The 20,197-nt window shown below is 42.4% G+C and overlaps 2 protein-coding genes across 14 annotated transcripts in view; one reads left to right on the plus strand and one right to left on the minus strand.

Moving 5' to 3' along the window:
- LOC6553605 (AF4/FMR2 family member 4) overlaps positions 1-3,707 on the plus strand; it is a 33,172-nt gene extending 29,465 nt beyond the window's left edge. For 3 of the 7 annotated variants that reach the window (XM_015154929.2, XM_026983662.1, XM_026983670.1), the window contains 3 exons: positions 123-344; positions 500-613; positions 1,102-3,707. In XM_015154929.2, the coding sequence (XP_015010415.2) occupies positions 123-344; positions 500-613; positions 1,102-1,376 (611 nt within the window). In that variant the 3' untranslated portion in view covers positions 1,377-3,707. Of the gene's footprint in view, positions 1-122; positions 345-499 lie in introns of all 7 variants that reach the window. The other 4 variants (XM_001979194.3, XM_015154928.2, XM_015154926.2 and 1 more) reach the window with 2 other exon arrangements.
- Positions 3,708-4,238: 531 nt separating this feature from the next.
- Positions 4,239-20,197, minus strand: part of LOC6553604 (diacylglycerol kinase eta) — a 39,429-nt gene continuing 23,470 nt past the window's right edge. Inside the window, exons 4-13 of one of the 7 annotated variants that reach the window (XM_015154123.2) lie at positions 14,452-15,300; positions 13,765-14,309; positions 12,502-13,423; positions 12,302-12,436; positions 11,749-12,192; positions 11,106-11,357; positions 10,707-11,033; positions 8,348-8,558; positions 7,091-8,286; positions 4,853-6,741 (exon numbers count right to left, since the gene is read on the minus strand). In XM_015154123.2, the coding sequence (XP_015009609.1) occupies positions 6,433-6,741; positions 7,091-8,286; positions 8,348-8,558; positions 10,707-11,033; positions 11,106-11,357; positions 11,749-12,192; positions 12,302-12,436; positions 12,502-13,423; positions 13,765-14,309; positions 14,452-15,300 (5,190 nt within the window). In that variant the 3' untranslated portion in view covers positions 4,853-6,432. Of the gene's footprint in view, positions 6,742-7,090; positions 8,287-8,347; positions 8,559-9,410; positions 9,534-10,706; positions 11,427-11,748; positions 12,193-12,301; positions 12,437-12,501; positions 13,424-13,764; positions 14,310-14,451; positions 15,301-20,197 lie in introns of all 7 variants that reach the window. The other 6 variants (XM_015154125.2, XM_015154124.2, XM_026980281.1 and 3 more) reach the window with 6 other exon arrangements.

Raw genomic sequence — 20,197 nt, forward strand, 5'->3', positions numbered from 1 at the left:
CATAATGAAATAACAGAAACATAAAATGCGCTTATAATTAAGTTAATTCCATAACGCATAGCCCCCGAAACTGATCAGAACTACCATTTATAATTGTCTTTGGATGTTTTCCCAACCAACAGACGAGGGCGAGGATGGTCGTGAGACTGCCATTTCCATTTCCAGCTGCAGTCCCCAGCCCCCGGTGCCGGAGGTGCCCGAGGAGCCCCTGGTGAAGTCCCCACCAGAACCGACCCGGGTCAAGTCCCCGGAGCAGATCATAATGCGCTCCCCCGATCCAGTCAACTGGACGGTGCCGCTGGATACTGGCAAAACCTTTACGGTGACGCAGAATGTCAAAGATGGTAACGTTGACCCAAGGTGGTACACCACTCTGTGGAGCAGAAGATCGGAGCATAAAAGATAATAATTTGAGCCTGAGTCTGATTTCTGCCCACAAAGTGCATTGCTGCCCTGGCAAATTTGTGCTGCACCTAACTGAAAACTTGCATTTCCGTAGGGGAGAACTACAGCCGACCTCAGAGCGAGATTAAAGCCTCGACACCGGTGGAGAAGCCCCCACCGCCACCACAATCGGCTCCGCCACAACTAACCGAACAGGCTAAGATGGACGGTAAGCCATTAAGCACGCTTCAATAAAAACGCAAAACTTCCATACCAAAGCATCAGCAAAACCAAACGAAGTCGACAAACAAAACCAATCCAGAAAAACCAAAAAAGTCAAATCGCTTTTACAAATATTTATATATTAACTCGTATTTAAATATATGTATCTGTATATGTATATGTATGTATCGCTACTCACAAACGTCATCAAAAACCCAAAATCGAATCATCGTTAGCCAATCTCCAACTTCTCCAACTCCAACTCCAACTCCAAATCCAAAAACAAAAAACCACACCAGCAAATTAAGCAAATCTCGATAAGCGTAAATATAAAGCAAAGTTCCCCTCTTTCTGTATCAAGCCAAAAGCAATTGTGCAAGCCAATGCAATCACATAGCGTACCCGAAACCGTAGATCCTTGCGTAACATAACGAACACTATTTCCAAAACTATCTCCCCCTCCCCCCACCCTCTCGACCACTGCCATCCCGCCAGCCTGGAAGTCCTGCAGTCCAACCACCAGTGCCGCGGTCTACGGCAAAACGCTGACGCCCCATGCCACACCCACCGGCCAGCCGGGCGGGGCGGTGCGCTGCACTGTCGCCCAGGATCAGCCGCCTCAGCAGCCGGATCCTGCGATGTCGTCATCCTCGTCGACGGGCACAGCCTCCACCGCCCGGACTACTGCCGCCGAGGTCCTGGAGAAGGCTCGCGACCGATTCGATCGATTCTGGGGCAGCAGCAGCGCCAGCAAGGAGGAGAGCGTCTAGATCCGAGAACCGAGATCCTTGATCCTGGATCCTAGACCGGCACTCAGTGCTCTTCAAGTGCAAAATGTATTCCCCGGGCAGTTAATTGGCCCTGTAAGCAAGCAATTATAATACGTAATAGACGTTATGCAATACCTAATCATGTACACCATCTATCCTATCTAACAGCCTGATTACACTGCGACACAGTTCTCCATTCACATTAATTTACTGTACCTGTCAGTAAATCAAATAAGGTTGCCCTCAATGTCTGAAGTCCATTATTATATTTTAATAATGCATATTTTCAATTCAATGTTACATCAAAAATCAATTTAAATTAGTAATATCTTTGTTGGACTCGATAAAGTACCTTACTATGTATTTATATTTATGTGTGTTATATCATACAGTTGAAATGAACATCCGAAAATCAATACTGTTATAATTTATTAGAAAAACGTAATAGAAATTTTGAATAATTTTTATTAGTTTATTTTATATTACATTGTAACTGTGGATAAATGTGTCGCAGTGAAATCAAAGCATTTAGGGAGTCCCGCAACGACTTGGCTTGAATTTGAAGCTAAATTCGCTTTTGGTTTCCTAGTTAAACTGCTGCAAGCAAATCTAATCTGGCCAAAAGTCATCTAACGACACGAGCATTACACAAAAATTAATTTATGTAAGACACTTTCACTGCCTCAACCCAAACCGAATACGAAACCGAACTCAAACCAATGTTGTATACTTTGAAATTCACCCAGAGAACTTTGCAATATTTCGATATCATCCAATCATACAAAAAATATTCAAATGGGACAAACATCACCGCAAAGACCCGTCCAAGAAGTGAGTCCATTCGATTCGACAAGAGATATACTCACATTTTTGTAGCTTTCATTAGATGAGCAACCGTATATTTGGGTAATGCATAAGGTGATCTAAGCTAAACTGCTGATCCGTCAGATACCAAAAGTTGAAAATAGATTTTGCACATGAACTACAAAGGGAATATACCAAAAAAGACAACATGATGTTAAGAATAATTTAAGACACACTTTGGCTAATAAAAACTTAAGGCAAGAGATGGTTAAAACATAGCGACACCCTACAGAAAACACCAGCAAAACATACTAATACTACACAAAAAATGCGAAACAATGAGATTATGCTTTGAAAAGCTGTGAAACTAGTTTCAGACATGCCTACAATTCTTATATAACTATTATGTGAATGTGAAAATAGTCGACAAACAAAATGAAAACACGTTGATCAAACAAAATGGAAAGACCTAATCGATTTAATCATGTTTTGAGTAAAATTAGCGCTTAATAATTAAGACAAATGCTTCCCGGTGGGCAATAGCTTTGAGAAAGTTGATGTTACTTTAACAAACATTTTGTTGGACTTGGTTTTTCGAATCTCTCTCAGTGTAGACAATGTTTCAGTACAAACCAAATACCGATTCAAACTCAGTTTGGCAGAAACTTTTCTTTTGCGTATGAGAAATGCTTGAATTTAAACCTTTCCTAGGAATAAACAAAATAATAATACAAAATCGTGTAAGCTGAAGTTGAATTCCATTACCCATAAGTTATGTGATTAACTTCAGTATTGAGCTTACTTGTTGCTTGCCTATATATATTTTAATATAAAACTCAAATAAACCAAACAAAAAAATGAAGAAGGAAAGTAACGCCACTTTAATGGTATTTATTAAACAGTTGAGTATTTTTATATGTTTTTCATGAATGGACCCGTTTGTTAGTTGAAATCGATGAGTTGATCACTGAATCTTATAGTTACCAAATAGTCACAATGCATATTGTCAAGACCCCTAAAACGCAAAATGTTTATTACGCTCAGTCTTAAAATGGTCACCGATTCGATCAATCAAATGTATTAGTTAGAAATAAAAAAGAAGCTAAACTAACTAAACTCTGGCAATCTCAAAAACCCTAAAAGAATCTTAAAAACCTTAATGAAAAGAAACAGGAAATGCACACTCACATACACAAACAGAATTAATTTCCAGTTGCAATTAAAGAAAAACGGTAACCCAACTGAATGGTAGACTCTTGAACTCATTTAGTTTTAAATATCGTACTTAACAAATTTTAGGCAACTTTAATACGAATCTACTTAAGAACGAACTTGATATTAATTCTAGCTTGTTTACAAAAGGATATAAAATGATTAACGAGACAGAAAACAAAAACCTAAACAAAGTATACCCTCAAAACGATTCCAAAATAGGCGCACTAAACGGTTTTCCTTCAACAGCAGTGAAAAAGAAAATCGATTTTTATAAACACTTATACGAAAGTCAAACAAATAAATATTTTCAATTTTCGGTTATTTCACAAAGCAAAATATTAAAAATCACCAAACAATTATATAAATTTTAAAAATTGACTTTCACGCCCAAAAGCGCCTAAAGTTTTAATGAATTAAAAAAGCCTCAAACGAAATGCAATAATACCAGTACTTATACAACCCAATTGATAATTTTTTCTGAATTGTCATAAAAAGGCACACCAAATAGCCTTCATAGAGATGCTAATAACACGATATAATTATAACTATACTTGAGAAAAGCCGAATCATATGATAGAGGAGTAATGGAAATAATAAAATAGAATCCGAAAAACAAGTGATGGTAAAATGATTATAACATTAAATGAATCGAATAAATGAAAAATGCATATAAACGTTTTAAAATCTTTGTTTTAATATGGAAATGGGCTTCTTTCAAGTTTGTATTTACCTCCTTCCATTTAAATAAATAAAACGCATTGGCATTGCTTTTGTTTTGTTTTTTATTGCTATTATAAAGTTTTTCTTCAAGAAAATGTTTTCTATTATAATTTATGTATTATGTTTAATAGGAAATATAGTTTGCTTCATGGTTTGCTTTTACTTAACGGTATTATCGATTTTATGGTTTTATCTGGGTATTTCGCACAGACAGTTTTTACATTTGTTTTTATTTTTAGGATTTGGGAAGAAGGTAGTTGAAATTACATAGTTAGGATACATTGTAAAACATTTATTGCTGGTAAATTACATTTTTTCTGATTGTAGACGAACTAGTTATTAGACTTTACAGTTGATTTATCATTGCACTTCACGAATTGCATTCATTATTATTTTTCTGATCTTCGTAGTTTTTATTACAGGAATATAGAAAGCTGTTATCACAGTTTTTTGAAATAATAACAAAAGTTTAATGTGGGGTAATGGATAGAGTTGATGTAGAAACCGAAGAAAATATAACATTAGCGTGGGAATGAGAGTGTCCGATCACGGTTTAACATTTGTTACTTAAATTATAAATTTGTTAATTGTCTTAGGATTTTTTTTAAATTTTGCTTTTAATTTCGTTAAAGTTTGCTCAAAAATACATGTGTCGAAAAATTTTCGAAAAAATGTGTCTTCAAATTTTAACATTGTTTTTATCTTTTTTTATTATGCAAAAGTTTTCCAATTATCGATTTCCTTATCTTGTATATTAAATCTAGAGTACATAAGCGTAAATAGCTTATCGAATATGTGTCAAAATACTTAGAAATCATAGGATTGCTACTGGTGCTGTTTGAAAACAAGTTCGTGATAGGATCACAACAAATCAATCGAGTTGGTCTGGGCTCATTATACTTATATATCAAAAAATATAATTTATAGACGTGGCTCAAGTGATTTGTTCTAGATTGAACTCAGCTACTGCTGTGCCATTTCAAAAACTCACTCAACTGGAGGCAACTTGAGCAAACATTTGAAGATGGGCCAGAATGTAAGGGTCATTTCAAATCAGTGGACTGACTGCTAAGCCTACTCATATGCAGCTATATTTATATGTTCGTATTTAGACAGGGAGATAGAGGGTAACTTAATTGATCAAATCGAAAGTTGACATATATAAAAAATTTAGCACAATTTCGTTCCTAACTCTTAAACGTTTTGATAAAAGTGGTTGGTTTTTACGTGGATTCGCTTAAATGTAAACAATTAAAAGGAGTACCAAAAAGGTTCCGAACACCAGAGTTCCGTGTTCCAATGCTAGCTAAGATTTACCATATGCTTGTATATAGTACCAAATAAATTTGTTGGGGCCCAGCACCCGGCACCAGGACCCCAAGGTCCTAACCTAAACTTATCTTGAAAATCCTCACGGACTTAACAACTAAATTCATTTAAATAAACAAGTTAGAGTTGCTTTTGGTTACCACAAAAATGACACGTTTAACAGACTTTTCTTTGCTGCAATGACGAGAGTTGGCCTCGTATTTGCATTAACATAATGTTAGAATCATTGCGATTTAACAATAGTGGGGGAAACATTTAAATATAGTTTCGAATATCCCTTTGTAGGTATATGTATAAGTATAATTTATATAACCTTTATATTGGTTTGGGTCTGCACTTTTATTGTTTCATTTTTGTAAAATATAAATTGCTTTTAAATTTAGAATCGATTTAATGTTTTCGCACTGGGTAATTCCGTTAGTTGCAGTTTGGAATAGATCTCAAATGGGTTCTCAAAATTGTTAATATAAGCGTAAGTTGAAGGTTTATCACTTAAAATCTAACTGCAGTTACCGTTTATCTTCTCGTATGTGCCACTACGTTTAAATTCGTTTTAACTGCTAGTGTTCTTAAATTTGACATACGTATTTGAAAAACATAAATCAATTTTAGGTGCTTTTCGTTTTGTCTCGAGTTAAAGTGGCTGGGAGCCTTAAAAAATTTACATATCTATGCCAATCCAAAGTGGTATATCGAGATAAATTATTCGAGAGAAAATCAGCTAAGCCTAAATATGTAAGAGTATCGATAGTTTTATCGTCGATTTACCGAATGATTTTACTTTAAGTTTGCTGTATCCATTCCCCTACCATTCGACATTTTAGCTAGGCTAGCCTATAGATTAGTGATTGTTGTATGCATTTTGTCTCATAATAACATAACTTTTCCTGTGATCGCGTACAACTTATTACATTACCCCTTCAACTCTAAGAGCGCGATTCGAAGACTGGTTTGTTTGTACTAGCCGTTACGTAGTCCCAAGGGAAGCCTAGTTCTCGCTGAGATCCTTTATTGCCTGCAGTATACGCTTGACATGTCCCACCTTAACCACGCCGAGATCCTTGAGATCACGCCTGCCCAGAGTAAGCAGTTCCTTGCCGCGGATGTCGTTCTTCAAGAAGCTGTCCACGTACTCCGACAGCTGCATCGTCTCCAGCCAGGTGACCACCTCGTTGACGCTCCAGTTGTTGGCCGCCTCGCGGGTGTTGGTCAAAGGTGGCTTAAATACCTGCTGACCGGCGGTCGAACCGGAACGCAATCTCACCCAGAAAGGTCGAGACTTTCGGCGGCCATCGGACTGCGGAAGACCAAAACCATTAGGAAATTAGTAATTGATTAAAAAAATCAACAAAATTAATCAGTCGCAAATCTTTTTTAATATCAGTTACAAACCGTCCGCACCCTTTTGGTAAAAGTTTTTGTATTGTATTTCTATTAATAACACAAAAACATTTTGTCAACGTCCACTCTAACGGCCACAAAACGCAAACAATTTTAAAAAAAGATTCTTTCCCATTATTATTTCTATCTGTGTACAGTCAACGAAATTTTAAATTAACTTCAGTAACTTGAGTAACACGTATCTGACAGTCGAGAAAACCGACTCCTTCTCCTGGCTTGAAACTTCGAAATATTCTCCCACTCACCTCCTCGTTGGGCGCCAGGACATTAAAGTAGGCCCGTAGCTTGCCGTCAATGCACTTCTGCACGGAGCACTTTTTCAGCTCCATTTCCATGTTGGCCAATGCCGCGCTGAGCTTCGTTTCCAAATCCTCGCGGAGAATCAAGCTATGACCTCGGTCGCGCAGCAGGGTGCATGCATCGTCGTAAAGCTGTCGCGATGAGTCGATGACCTCCACCAGCTTGGTGCGCAGCGAAGGACCTTCGAGTAGTTTGCCCTGCGGATGTATCGATTCCAGGGCTTCACTGGCCCGGCAGGCCACCTCGTATAGGTCGTGCTGCAGTGCCGGATGTGAGATAATCAGGAACTTGACCCACTTCACCAACGAGCTAACGGCTTCGATGAAGTTGAGGAGGACGTAGCATTCCCGCTCGGAGATTACCTCGTCCGTGGAGTTGGCATGCTCTGAAGCTGTAGAAGACGCATCCCTCTGGATGGAGATGCTGTGCTGGCGCTGCTTCTCATGCCAGCTTTTCAGCGAGAGCTCCAAGCTTCTGTTCCTGCACAGCATCTGCACTCGGTTCTTATGCAGAATGCGAATCATTCCAGGTGGCTGAAGCCATGCTTCTCCGTCCACCTGGATGGGTATCTCCTCGTCTCCCAGGATGTTGATCTGCACGCTTTGGCACTGGGCGATCCGATGGTGTTGTAGATTAATCAGCCGCGAGGCAGCCATCTGCACCGATCCGAAGACAGCCACCACTTCCAGGACCCGATCATCAAAGCTCGGCGGCAGGAATATGTCATCCTTTTTGCTACTGCCCCAGAAATTGGTGCCGCCCATGAAGCTAGGTATGTTCAGGATCACAATGCCCTGCAGTTCCGGCAGTGGAATTCTCTGACCATCGCACTCTAGTTGCACTCGCTGCTCCAGGTTCTTGCAGGTCTTCTGCAGGAGCTGCTTGGATCCCAGAACCCCATACCACATGTAGTTCCGTGCTCGGGATCGGCACTTTTCGGGGTGCTCCTCACGCTTGTTGTGGAAGTCCAGCGAGATCTTAGCATCAATGCCGATGCCGAAGTAGTTGTTCATCACGCACTTCTCATGGTAACCGGCTAGCAGCGTCTCATCCGGGTCCATTAGGGGACTAACGGCGGCGCAGAGGGTATCCGCATTGGCCAAAAGACATTTGGATATGAAGCCACCGCCATTGGCAAGATCTGTGGAATTAATGAAATGATTAAATATGAAGGTATCGTGAAAGCCTATCATGGTACGTACTTGGCCAGTTGGGCAGTCGCACTAGAGGATTGATGATGGGTAGCTTGCGGTTGGCCTCCTCGGTGGGCGTCTTATCCTTGTCTTTGCCGCCCCTTTCCTCCTTGTCCCTTTCCGCGGAAGCCAAATGATCGAAGCCGAATAAAGTTGACCCCATAAACAAGCTCGACTTGGACCCCTTTAGGGTCTGGAGATTTGGAAGTGCTTCGTTCGGCTGCAAGAGAGAGGCTTCGATCAGTCGCGAAAACCCAAAGTCCGGAAAAGTCAAGTAAGTGTCAAAGAGCAACCGGAAAGTCAGCACTAACTACGATACAAAGAAACATGTGGATGTGATTGAGTGTGAGTTGTGTGGGTGAGTGTGCCAGTGTAGGGTGGCTTGCAAATACGGCGCAGGGTTGGTAAGTACTTTTCGAGGGACAGAGCGAGAGAGAGAGAGATACGGAGTGAGAATCGGAGTGAGACAGAGCATAGAAGACAGCACACTACATAAACAAACAAAAGAATGGAAATCATAGATGGTAGGTAGGGTTTTAAGCAGAGGCTACGTGTATTTGTTGTTTTCGTTATTGATTTGGTTAAGATAGTTTTTTAAATTAATGGTTACTTTTCAACACTACTCAAAAGCGAACTGACGCATGTGCTGAGGATCTGCAACTGCCACTTCATAAGAGACGTTTTGTACAGAGGGATTTGTTTCAAATTCAAAAGCTGCTTGAGACCCATGACAAAATTGGCTTCATTAAAACCATTTCGTATTTTCAAGCCTATTTGCTTGCAATAAAAATGAAAAATTCAAATTGGAACACGGACAACGACAGGAGTTCTTTATAAATTAATTTTAAAATATATTAATAAGTTAAGCCATCATTTGTCATAGGTTTCGTTCGGTGAGCCCGAAGCTATTACTCGATATATTGGTAGATCCAGATATTGGGACTTGCTGGGAAGCTTACACATCGAACGAACGAAGAAACGTAGAAACTGTTTTGGGATCAGAACAGAGGGAGTGGGGAGGGTCCGGAGCCCGAGAACCTGGGACCGTGCCCGGATTTTTGGACTGGCTTACCAGAGGAATCAGCGGCCTAATCAGCGCCAGGGTGGCCAGGCGAAAATCTGGCTCGGCCACCACAAAGAACCGAACGCTGAACAATCCGTAGCTGCGCTTGGTGGCGATCTTTTTGTTTTTCTTCTAAGAAAATGCATTTATAATGACTGCTTTTAAAAATCGTGTTTAATTTTCAATGTTTTCCATTTACAGTGTGTTGATTATTATAATTAATTACATGTGTAGATTAGAATTGGGTCGTTGTGGTATGGAGGTTTGGTTTTGGTTAAGAATATCTAAATCAAAAGCTCATATAGGTTAATGAATTTTGAAATACGTACCAATTGATTTTGTGCTTATGTAAATCATATAGAACATGGATGTTTTACTTGGTATTATTTTGTGGTGGTTTAATTTACTTTTAACTGTCTATTTGAACTAAAGTAACTCAACAAGTTAGAACATAAAAAATTTGTCGCTAGAAACATTTTGTACGGATTTGCAATATAATATGTATTTCTTTAAGTTTTATTTGAACGAACATAATTCCCGAATTAACTAATAAAATGCGAAGAAGGTTGCATTTCGGTTTTAATTTTTAATGAACTCTCTAAAGTATAGCTTAAACTCGCACCAAATGCTTCCTAACAAATAAAGATTGTATAAGCTGCAAACTAAAAGTACGTGAATACCTGGAACTGAATCCAGATTTTTTTCGAAACTCCCGGTAGGGTGTTGATTGGGAATTACTTGATCGAACCATTACCTACAGTCGCTGTTGTTAGTATGTGACTGCATTGTATGATAGCTGCATTCTGCACTTGCAATTGTACTTGACACCAATTGCTCGACTGACACAATCAAAACTCAAGAACTTCGCAATCGCCGACGATGCGGTGCCAATTTGGATCGAACATGTGGCACGCACTCAACTAAAGTGGCACAACTCGATTTGAATATTGAGCTGATTAAAGTAATATACATTTGAATGTGCTGTTAATTATTACCTTTAAAATGTTCTATCTAGTCAACATCTAGATACTATTCTGTTCTATCTAGATGTTGATACTATTTTGTTGCTTTGTTTTAGTTTATGACAAAGTATTTTAAGTTAAAATAAAGGAGTTAGTATAGGAACTATTTTCCTAGATAAGTCCGTCTTTTTACACGCGGCCCAAAAAATTGTGGTTCTTGTTTTTGAGTTATTGTAGAACGTTTGAAAAAAAATATGTTGTGCCACTTTTGTTAAAGGCGTGCAATATGGGGAACTGGTTGTAGAGAGACGCGGAGGAGGAGGCGGAATGCTCGTGGACTCACCTTGAAGAGGCTGCCGCAGCTGATCCTGCGACTAGCTGCCGGCGAGCTGCTGAGGAAGCGGGCGTGCTCCGGATCGAGGGTCAGCTGGTTGGGATTAAAGCCGGAGTGCCGGCGGTCCTTGTCCTTGTCGAACTCGCGGACAGCCAGACTGGGGGCGTGGCTCGAGTGGCGCCTGATCTCAGAGGCGTTCATGGCTCGCACCCCCAGCATTCCGGAGCAGGTCATGGACACGGCCATGGCTCCGCCGGAGGAGACCGGCAGGAGCGATACCGTGGGCTTGATGGAGTCGCCGCGCAACGGCGTCGGCGGCCTCACAACAACACTTATCTGTGGATAGTTGGGATTTACATCATCAAAGGATTCTTTCTTACACGACTCATCAAAAGTAATGCGCTTTACATCTTGTCCATGGCCCGATTTCTTCGTGGGCGATGTCGACGTGGTCAAGATCGTATTGGGCTTCATGCTGCTGTTGATGCTGCGCACAGTGGCATCAATGTCGTGTATTTCTATTTTGATGGCCGTCTGCGTGGACAGCTCGTCCTCGCTGGTGGTGGCCAGCAAGTGGGCCCCTTTATTCGTTGGAGCTTGCTGCTGCTCTGGAGATTCGATATCGTTGTCTCCACCTCGATGTTGTTCTAGCATAAGCTGCTGTTGAGATACGATTTCAGTGGTTGTAGTGGGTTTGGGTTTTTTCAGTGAGATGCGCTTTTTGGGACGCTTCATCGGGAGCAGGATTATATTAAGTAGTCGATGGTTTGTACATTGCAGGATTGGTTTTAGTTTAAGTTCGGTTTGGTTTGGTTTGGTTTGGTTTGGTTAGTTCGATTTTGGACGGGTTAATATTTTGTTAGATGTTGGTTGATTCGATTGAACAGCCGAAAAAGAAAAGTTTAAGAAAGAAGCAAACGTAGAGCAACAAAGAGTTTACCATAAGTGGCCATATCTCATCACTGCCGACAACCATACAGAACAACTCTAGATACTCTCGCTAATTACAGTCTAGACATACAGCTAATCCAACTTGATCGGCTATACCTACCTTGAAGCTTTGGCGCGCTATATCGTTACCTTCCACGAACTGCGCCAGGCTGCAGTAGCGCGGTGGCTCCCGCATCTTCTGGTCGTCGCACCTGTTGTCGATCTCGAAAACGATATTTTCAAATCCGAATTGCTGGGGATTATCATCGCTGTCCATCCGCGCCAATCGCGCAGTCCTCGGTGGAGAAGAGTTGCGCCGGCGCGGATGCGCCTGGGTGCGGCTTAAGGCGCTCAAGGACTTCTTGCGTGGAGGTTTCGGTGGTCCCGCGTGTTCCGAGCACAGGGTGGTGGTGTCGTCGGTAAGGGTGTTGTCTTGCAGGGCGTAGGTTATGTCGTGACCCAGTACCGAGCTTATGTCGTCCATGAGGCTCTCGCCAGGCATGGCCTCCGTTTCATCGCTCGTCTCTGGGGAGTCGATGTGTGTGAAGTTGCTTGCATCCATATTCTGGACAAAAGGAAAGTAAGAAAAGCAGAAAGAGCAGGATGAGATGAAATGGATGGCAGCGGACCCATCGGTTGGACCCATGTTATTGGTTGTTATATACTATTCTCACCTGAATAATATCACCCACGGTCTGTCCTGCGTCCTGCTTGTCGAATATTTCAGAAGCCACACTGCACTCCTCATTGCTGATAGCCGACAGAACATCGCTGGCTTCTCCACCCAGATCATCGGAAGAGGATTGCTCCTGTAAGGATTGAAACAAGTTTGGCGATCATGGTGCGGTGGAACTTTTCGCAATGAGACACGTACGGTGGTGGTCTGTGCATCGGTATCAATGATTGTAATGCTGGCGCTTGAGTAAACATTTTGGGGGTTGGGGGTAACGACAACGCCGGGTACCTGAAGGTTGCACGTATGAACCAGCTTCTCGGCGGGGATGCTGCCCAGCTTCTCCACACACTTATCATTTTCCTCCTCGATCTCAGCAGTTTTCTCCTTCTCCTTCTCCTTGTCCTTTTCCTTGTCCTTGTCCATTTCCCGGGTCATGTAGTAGGTGCGCTCGAACACCTCGTGAGGACGATAATCGCATAGGGGATCCACGATCGGCTCGCCAGTGTGGATCGGCACCCGCAGGAAGTCCACCTTGCGCTCGGTGGGTGTATTTTCGCCTCCATCGCTGCAGGGCGACAAACGATTGCCGGCATCATCGATGTTAGCTCCACCGGTCAGGGACATGCGACTTCTTCGGTACACGGTCTCCCCATTGGCACCCTCCTCGATCTCCTGGATCACTTCCACACCAGAGCTCCTACGACTATCCGCGAATTGCCGCGGAGCCGGCAAATTGATGCTGTTGAAGAAGTTCTCATCCACGGAATCTCGTCGGGTGTCAGGCAGAGGGGAAATGCAGGTGAGTCGTGAGGTTTCCATGGTGGGAGAGATTATATTGATGGGTGGTATTATCGGTAAAGGTGAGGTACACGGCGTTGACTCTCCCGACGCGGTTGTAGGCAGCTTCAGAGCCTCAAACGGTGTGATGGACAACTTTCGCTGGTAGCGCTTAGGACGTCCCGGCTCCGAGTGCTCCACCACATTGTAGATGGCCCGCTTGACGCTATTGGCACGGCATTGGAGAGCCTCTTTCTCGCTAGAGCGAAGTGAGCGACTGTTTCTGCGCTCCTTTGTATTAATTTGATCCTTTTCCGTCTTCTCGATTGATATGTTTGGGTTGCTGGTAGTGAGGGGTTTCAGATAATAATCGTATTACATTTTTTTGAAAAGGATGTTATAATACCGGTAACTCGTTGAGTAAAAGGGTATACTAGATTCGTTGTAAAGTAAATCTCTAAAGTAAAAATCTGTATTTAAATTTATAAATTTATTTTTGTAATTTTTTTGAGGTACGATGTTGAAAAAATTCAAAAAAATTAAAAGCAGTCCCAAGGCTGAAGTTCTATACTCCATAACTCAACGTATCGTAATCGGACTTTGAAGTGGCATACCTCTAAATGTTTCTGGCGCATTTCTTTAAAAACCTGCATTAAAATTTAAAAGAAGTAGGGAGTTACTCACAGCAGGTAAGCGTTGGATCCTGGGGTCACCGGAATACTTCTCGTGATCAGACTCCTGATGGTGGCTATCAAGTCGTCGCCACTGTGGGCACCGATTTCCTCCTCCTGTAGAGCATCTAGCAGCATGTTGAGTTTCTGCCTGAGAATGTCACACTTAACGGCCAGCTGTTCGTCCTCCTTGTGGTGTTCCGAGATGCGGCATACCAGATCGTCGACGGTGTCGCAGAGATTCCGCGTGGAGCTGATCAGGGTCTGGGTGTCATTGGTTTCCACTATGAAGCGCAGGTGGTGGTTGGCCGATGTCACCATGCCAGTGAGCATCGCTTCCTGCTCAGTGCTGATGGACATCTTGGGTGTTTTGGGCACGGGAATAGCCTTCTCGAAGACCATAATGCTCCAGCGATCCAGCATCTTGGTGCTGGCCGACTCGTAGCGCTCCAGAATCTGCGGCAGGTGGGTGTCGTCGTCGCAGCTAGAGCCCCAACCCAAGACCCTGGCCAGATCGTTGCCCGTTCCCAAAGGCATCACGGCCACCTGACATTGTTTCTGTTCATTTAGAGAAGAAGACATTATAAAATTGTATATTGATGCAATCTGTGAATAATTCAAGGATACTGGGTAAAATGTATCTTTACTAATACGATCGGATGAGGAAAGCTGTGAATAAATATATACATATAAAACTTACATGCATGTTGAAGCGATCGATCTCGCTAAGAACCCAGCCCACTGATCCGTCACCGGAGCAGACCAGAATGCGGAACATCTCGAAGTGCCGGAAGAGCCGCAATCCCAGGCTCGGACCCGTGGAGATTAGATCAAAGACTTGTGCAGGATTCAGCAGCTGCTTGAAGCGCCGCAGGAACTTCACTCCTTGATTGTCCCCAGACTTGGAGTTCACGAAGACCAGCAGGGGCGAGAAGTTGCCCTTGGGACTGGCCACATCCCAGGCGTCATCGGTGCTGATGGAGTGCACGCTGGTTGGGGGAACCACGGACAACTTGGCAGGTCCGATTGGACAGGCCACAGCCATCTGGGGACGACAAGCCACATGGACGGTGGCCCGACACCACAGGCACCGCCAATCCTGGAGCCTCAGCACGGACCCGCAGGTCTTCTTGCAGACGGCACACATGGAGGACACCGGCAGGTTGCCCTCCATCCACTGATGGGGCATTATGATGCCATCCGCCTGCTCGATGATGTCCTTGCCCACACTAGCCAGCGTTGTCCACTTGCAGTTGGCTATCGACTTGGCCGCACACCGCTTGTGCACCTTGCACTTGCACACCTCGCAGCTGAGTCCGTGGGAGGTGACCCCGGAAAGGGCGTCCCTGCACACATTGCAGTAGGTGGGGCGGGCGTGGGAGGTGGCGTACCAGTGGTGGTGGTTGGACAGGATGTCGTGCTGCTCGATAAGGAAGCTGTCCCCACGTGGCCTCTGCGGCGCCGTCGCCGTTTTTAGTCCGCCCAGCCAATCCTCCATTTCGCGGCGGGACTCGGCGCAGAGCACCAGCGAACGAGTGGGTGTGATTATCTGCGGGGGATAAAAAAATGAATAGGTGAATATTTAACGCATTGTAAGAATTGGTAAGAAGGATATGGTATGACAAGTGTACTCGTCTGTACCATAAAACCAAATAATCATCAAATAATAAATATAAATATTTTGATATAATTCATATTACGTTTCAAATGAGAAATTTAAAACACGAAAAGTAGAACACATCATTTTAGCCGAAGTAAGACCCATCTATGTAGTATATGCTAATGAAATGTACAAGGAAAATTTCACAAAAACCTTGCTCATCAGGGTTGGGTATTTTTTGGCAAAGTAATTTCCCCTAATGACCACACATTGGAGCTGGAACAAGGATACCAGCCGCGGTCTGCTTATTAGTTGTGTAATCAAACGGGGTTTATTATGTATTTCGGCGGGCTCATTAATATGCTAATGCTGCTCATGTTAATGGTAATGCGCGGGCAGATGGACCAGCCAAAGGCTTGAGGTCATGTGCCAAGCCCGTAAGTAGGACAAGCCGCCGTATAAGCTCGTTCGAGTGGCTCACCCACAGACCTCCCGTAGCCACGCAGCGACCACACACCCTGCCACAAGCCAAATATAGCCGACCTTCAGAGTTCCTTAGCGGATTACGATTCTAATGCTCCGTTGTTCGGAAGCCTTGCCTAATTCATGGACAACATGTCCTTCTGAGATGTCTTATCTTCGCTTTTCCAGTTTCCCCTCGGTATTGACCTAGCTGAAGGTGAAGTTATGAGTTTGTTTTCTACCATTACCATTACCACTTCAATGCCCGACTCTCTAATTAACCTTCTGCACCCGAAAGGCTGCCGGATGAGTGCAATAAATCAAGCATATCATGACGAACCTCCTGTCAGCCGGGCTATGCAAGTGCAGATGACTTAGTTGGAGGACGTTGACAATGGCTAGTTGACATGCCAATGTCATCGACTGAAACGACCTCTGAACTGTAAGTGCGAGGTGAGGTGTCTATGTCATAAGCCGTACAATGTGCGCTTTGTTGTGAAAGCAGCAAAGTGGCAAAAGCACTTGCCACAGGGCAGCCAAGACCAGGCCAGCCGAAATAAGAGCCGCAATAATTGCATTCCAAACGCATTAATTTCGTACCGGTTCTCGTTGCACCTGAATTTTCAATCAAATGGATCAGGACCGTGCTGTTTGCATACTCGATGTTGCAATTAATGTGTAACCGCAACCGCAAAGCCATTATAGCCATCCATCCTGGCCCTCCATGCCGGCCTGGCTCTTCCAGTTTTCAATTAGTTTAATGTGCCAGGTTCACTGATTCCCAATGCACGTGCCATTTCCTCTGGGTGGTGATGAAGGCTGGGGGTTTCTCTACTTGACGCTTGGAACATGGATGTGCTTTTAAGAGTAAATCCGGGGCCAGTGGTTTGGTTTCGCAAACTGAAACTGAAGTGCAACTTTGACAGCGGCATATGGGTATTTCAATGTTAATTTTTGTTTTAATTCAGTTTGGATGGGGACTTAATTAGTTTGACCAGCAATTTTATTATCTCTGACCTTTTCGCTGCACTTGCTTTTATTTCACATGCGCAGAAACCTTTTACTTCAAAATGCAAATGCAATTTTAAGTAAGTCGGTTAACATTTTTAAGAAACATTTTATCATTGAGACAGTTACATCACCGCCGGTAATCAAGCTTCTTTGCAGGCTATTTAAGCTTAGCTGCAATTTTCACTCTTAATCACCATTTCAAATTTCATTGGCCAAGTGACCAGACACTTTTTATAGCCCACGGGAAAAAGGAGTGTAGAAAACCAATCTGCAGAGTCCTGTTTGCCAGGACTAGTTCTTTGTTGAGCCGTTAGCGGTGTTAGATTGCGATTTTTGTTGCTCCATCACGGGTTTCCACTTGCAAAAAAGTGGAACCGTAAAACTGGGACACACCAGCACAAACCAGCAGAGGCCGATGTCGCTGGACATTCTGCTCTGCAGGGAAGTGCAATATGCGGGCACTGTCAACATGCAGGACCCTCTCCTCAGGTCCTTTTGGCCTCCTGCTGACGCAGAAATATTCCAACCAGGAGTAGCGCAGTTTTTTTTAATATTTTCTAACAATCAATAAAAGCATCTATGACCCTTGATGTGCAAAGTAATGGTCAATCAAGCTTGGAAGCTTTGATTAGTGAAGCGAATTTAGTTCGCTCCCTGCAAAATCAATACAAACTGTACCTTAAAACTTTATAACCACTTGTAGTTATACTTGAGCGAATGACTTTAATTTGACAGTTATGGCCAACATGGATGATGTTTTCTAATAAAGCAAGTAGAAATTTCCAGCTTAGCAGTTGGCCATTATATCAATAAGGCCAACAGACGGCCCCCGAATAATCGTTTCAAACTCGAGAGCCTTAGCTGCTTACCATACTTTAGTCTCATCTCAGAGTTCCCACGCCGGATGTTCGAATCACAATTGTGGCTCTATTGTGGGCACGATTCACAGAAAATAATTGACGTATTGGAATAAATCTAAGGTTATTTTGCTCAGCATACAATTGTATTCTATTTGAACATACATAATTCTAAAGACAGATTTCTTATTATTTTTTAAAGGGATTCAGAAGCGTCAAAAAATTCAGTAAAACTGCCTTTAGTCATCATTTTGTTTGTATTTTATTTAAATTTTTATATAAATATCATTGGTACAACAATACCGCCCATACTCCAAAATTCCGTTTTTTTTTAATTTTACATGGATATCCCCCATCATGAGGAACAGCAATTGTAGCCAACTTTTTTAAGTCATTAGTCATTTAGTCATTCTCTTAGTTTTCTATGAATTTATTATTTAATTTTCTTTACCTTGGCAAATTGAAATTTGCTGGCGCACCACTGTGCCGCTCCCACTTGAGCCTACATATGACAGAATTCATTTCGCGATACACCGAAGTGGCGCCCAAATATTCATAACAAGGAGCCACAAGGAGCAGGAGCAGGAGCAAACGCCAAATTACGCATACGCCGCGTTATCCCCCAGCGAGCACATCAAAACCGTTTGGCTTTCTCCAACAGGCTCGCAGTGGAAATTCTTATTTTCCTGCCTTATTTAGAAAGAGAGATGGAAAACAAACTGGCCGTTTTTACATTACCGCACAAAGCGAGAGGGAGAACTTTTAAAATTACTTTTGTAATATCAACAGCCTCCCTTCGGTCATCTGCTTGAATTAAGAAGTTTCAAAGCCTGCTTCCGCTCTACTTTTTTCAAAACGAATTTGAAATAATTCTGCACTAACAATTTTTAAGGCATTGAATATATATCACTTTTACTTATATTTACTTTATTTAGTCTGCAGGTAAATCTACATTCTGCGAAACCCACTCGCAAGTCAAAGTACAGTAAAAAGGAATGTTTTTAAGGGTAAATGGCGCACATTGAGGAAATTTCCATTTCGTGCAATGTTTGCCCCGAAGTTTAATGTTTATTAGGACTCAGTGACGTTTTATTTGAGTTTTCCAGGAGAAGAGAAGGAAAAAACAAATTTAAAGTCTAGTTAGACCATTAACACATCTGATAAATTATATACTTTTCTCCTACAAAGTTCAAGGGCAGGAAGAGACTTAGCCTGCTGGATGCCTCGGAATTACCTGAAACTGGGCTAACACCGTAACAAAGCAAATGCGAAAATTATACATTTTTCAACTTGCGGATCCCTGAGGAGAAAACTAATAATCCAGAGCTTTGTGTGTTTCTTGGAAACCAACATGCTTTAATTTTGTAATGTTTGCTTTAGCGTTAACCATAAACAAGAGAGAAATGCCTTGTTAAGTAATAAACTTGAAGACATCATTGTGTTAAATTGGAAAGGCTGAAAAGCTCTTTTATACCACTGAGTAGGCAGTTTCCAAGAAACCATCTGCGAATGTTAATTATCAAATTGAAGAAGATTAACTTTTTGGTGAGTGCACTAATTATTTACGCACTGCCACATGACATTCAACAACTCTTGACCTTACGACTCTAAATTGGAATAACGAAACTTTTGATTGGGGTCTCGAATCAGCACCGAATCTGAGCAAACAATTAAACAATTGCGGGTCTTTCCAAAGTTGACATTTGCTTAAGAACAACAAAAAGCCAGTGCAGGAAATGCCTTAATTATGAAAATATTTGAAGTTGGGGAATAACTTTGCAGACTGCTGTGTTCTTGGAAATCAATTAAGTTCTGCTATAAGCGACGAAGAAATTGCTCATTTTTCAAAACATATTCTGGCAGGCGAAGCGGCTCTGATGACTGGCAGTTCACTTTGTTCAAATTTGCTCGGCAGACGCGCGAATTGCGCATTAAGCATACGCCGCGTGGTCTGGTGCGAAATTAACAAAGGTCGAGCTTCATCTTGCATAATTGATGCTCTCGAGCGATGTGTGTGGTGAAGAAAATCAATCAGCTTGATTGCTATTACAAATTCCCAGAAAGCTTGTGCGTTCAAGGCAGATTGGCGGGGGGTACTTGAAAACGGCCCTCGATAAGTGAAGTACGCAAATTATGGCTGTCTTGCTTGATTGCCCTTTGTTTTGGTCGGCTATCGGATAGCTTGAGGTCCTTCCTAATCAGTCAGTGGTTGGTGCTAATTAGTCGTCCAGCATGCGTACTTAGCCAGCACTAATCAGATCATGGGATTATCAAAGATTTAAACACCCAGTAATGGAAAACTTGCAGCCGAGTCATAGAAATATAATTTCTTTGGAAAGACACACAACAAAGCAGCATCTGCACAATGAAGAAATAAAGCACATCTGAGCCCATTTCGTTTGCCTAAACAATTCTAAGATTGATGTTTGAAAGGGCAAAAGTTATTTGCAAAGACGGGAACTGAGAGAATACAAGTCTGCTGAGTAAAGCGAAAATTAAAGTGTTTTGCAGTTTGT

This window comes from Drosophila erecta, unplaced genomic scaffold (assembly GCF_003286155.1).
Source record: "Drosophila erecta strain 14021-0224.00,06,07 unplaced genomic scaffold, DereRS2 tig00000000-arrow-pilon, whole genome shotgun sequence".
NCBI lineage: Eukaryota > Metazoa > Arthropoda > Insecta > Diptera > Drosophilidae > Drosophila > Drosophila erecta.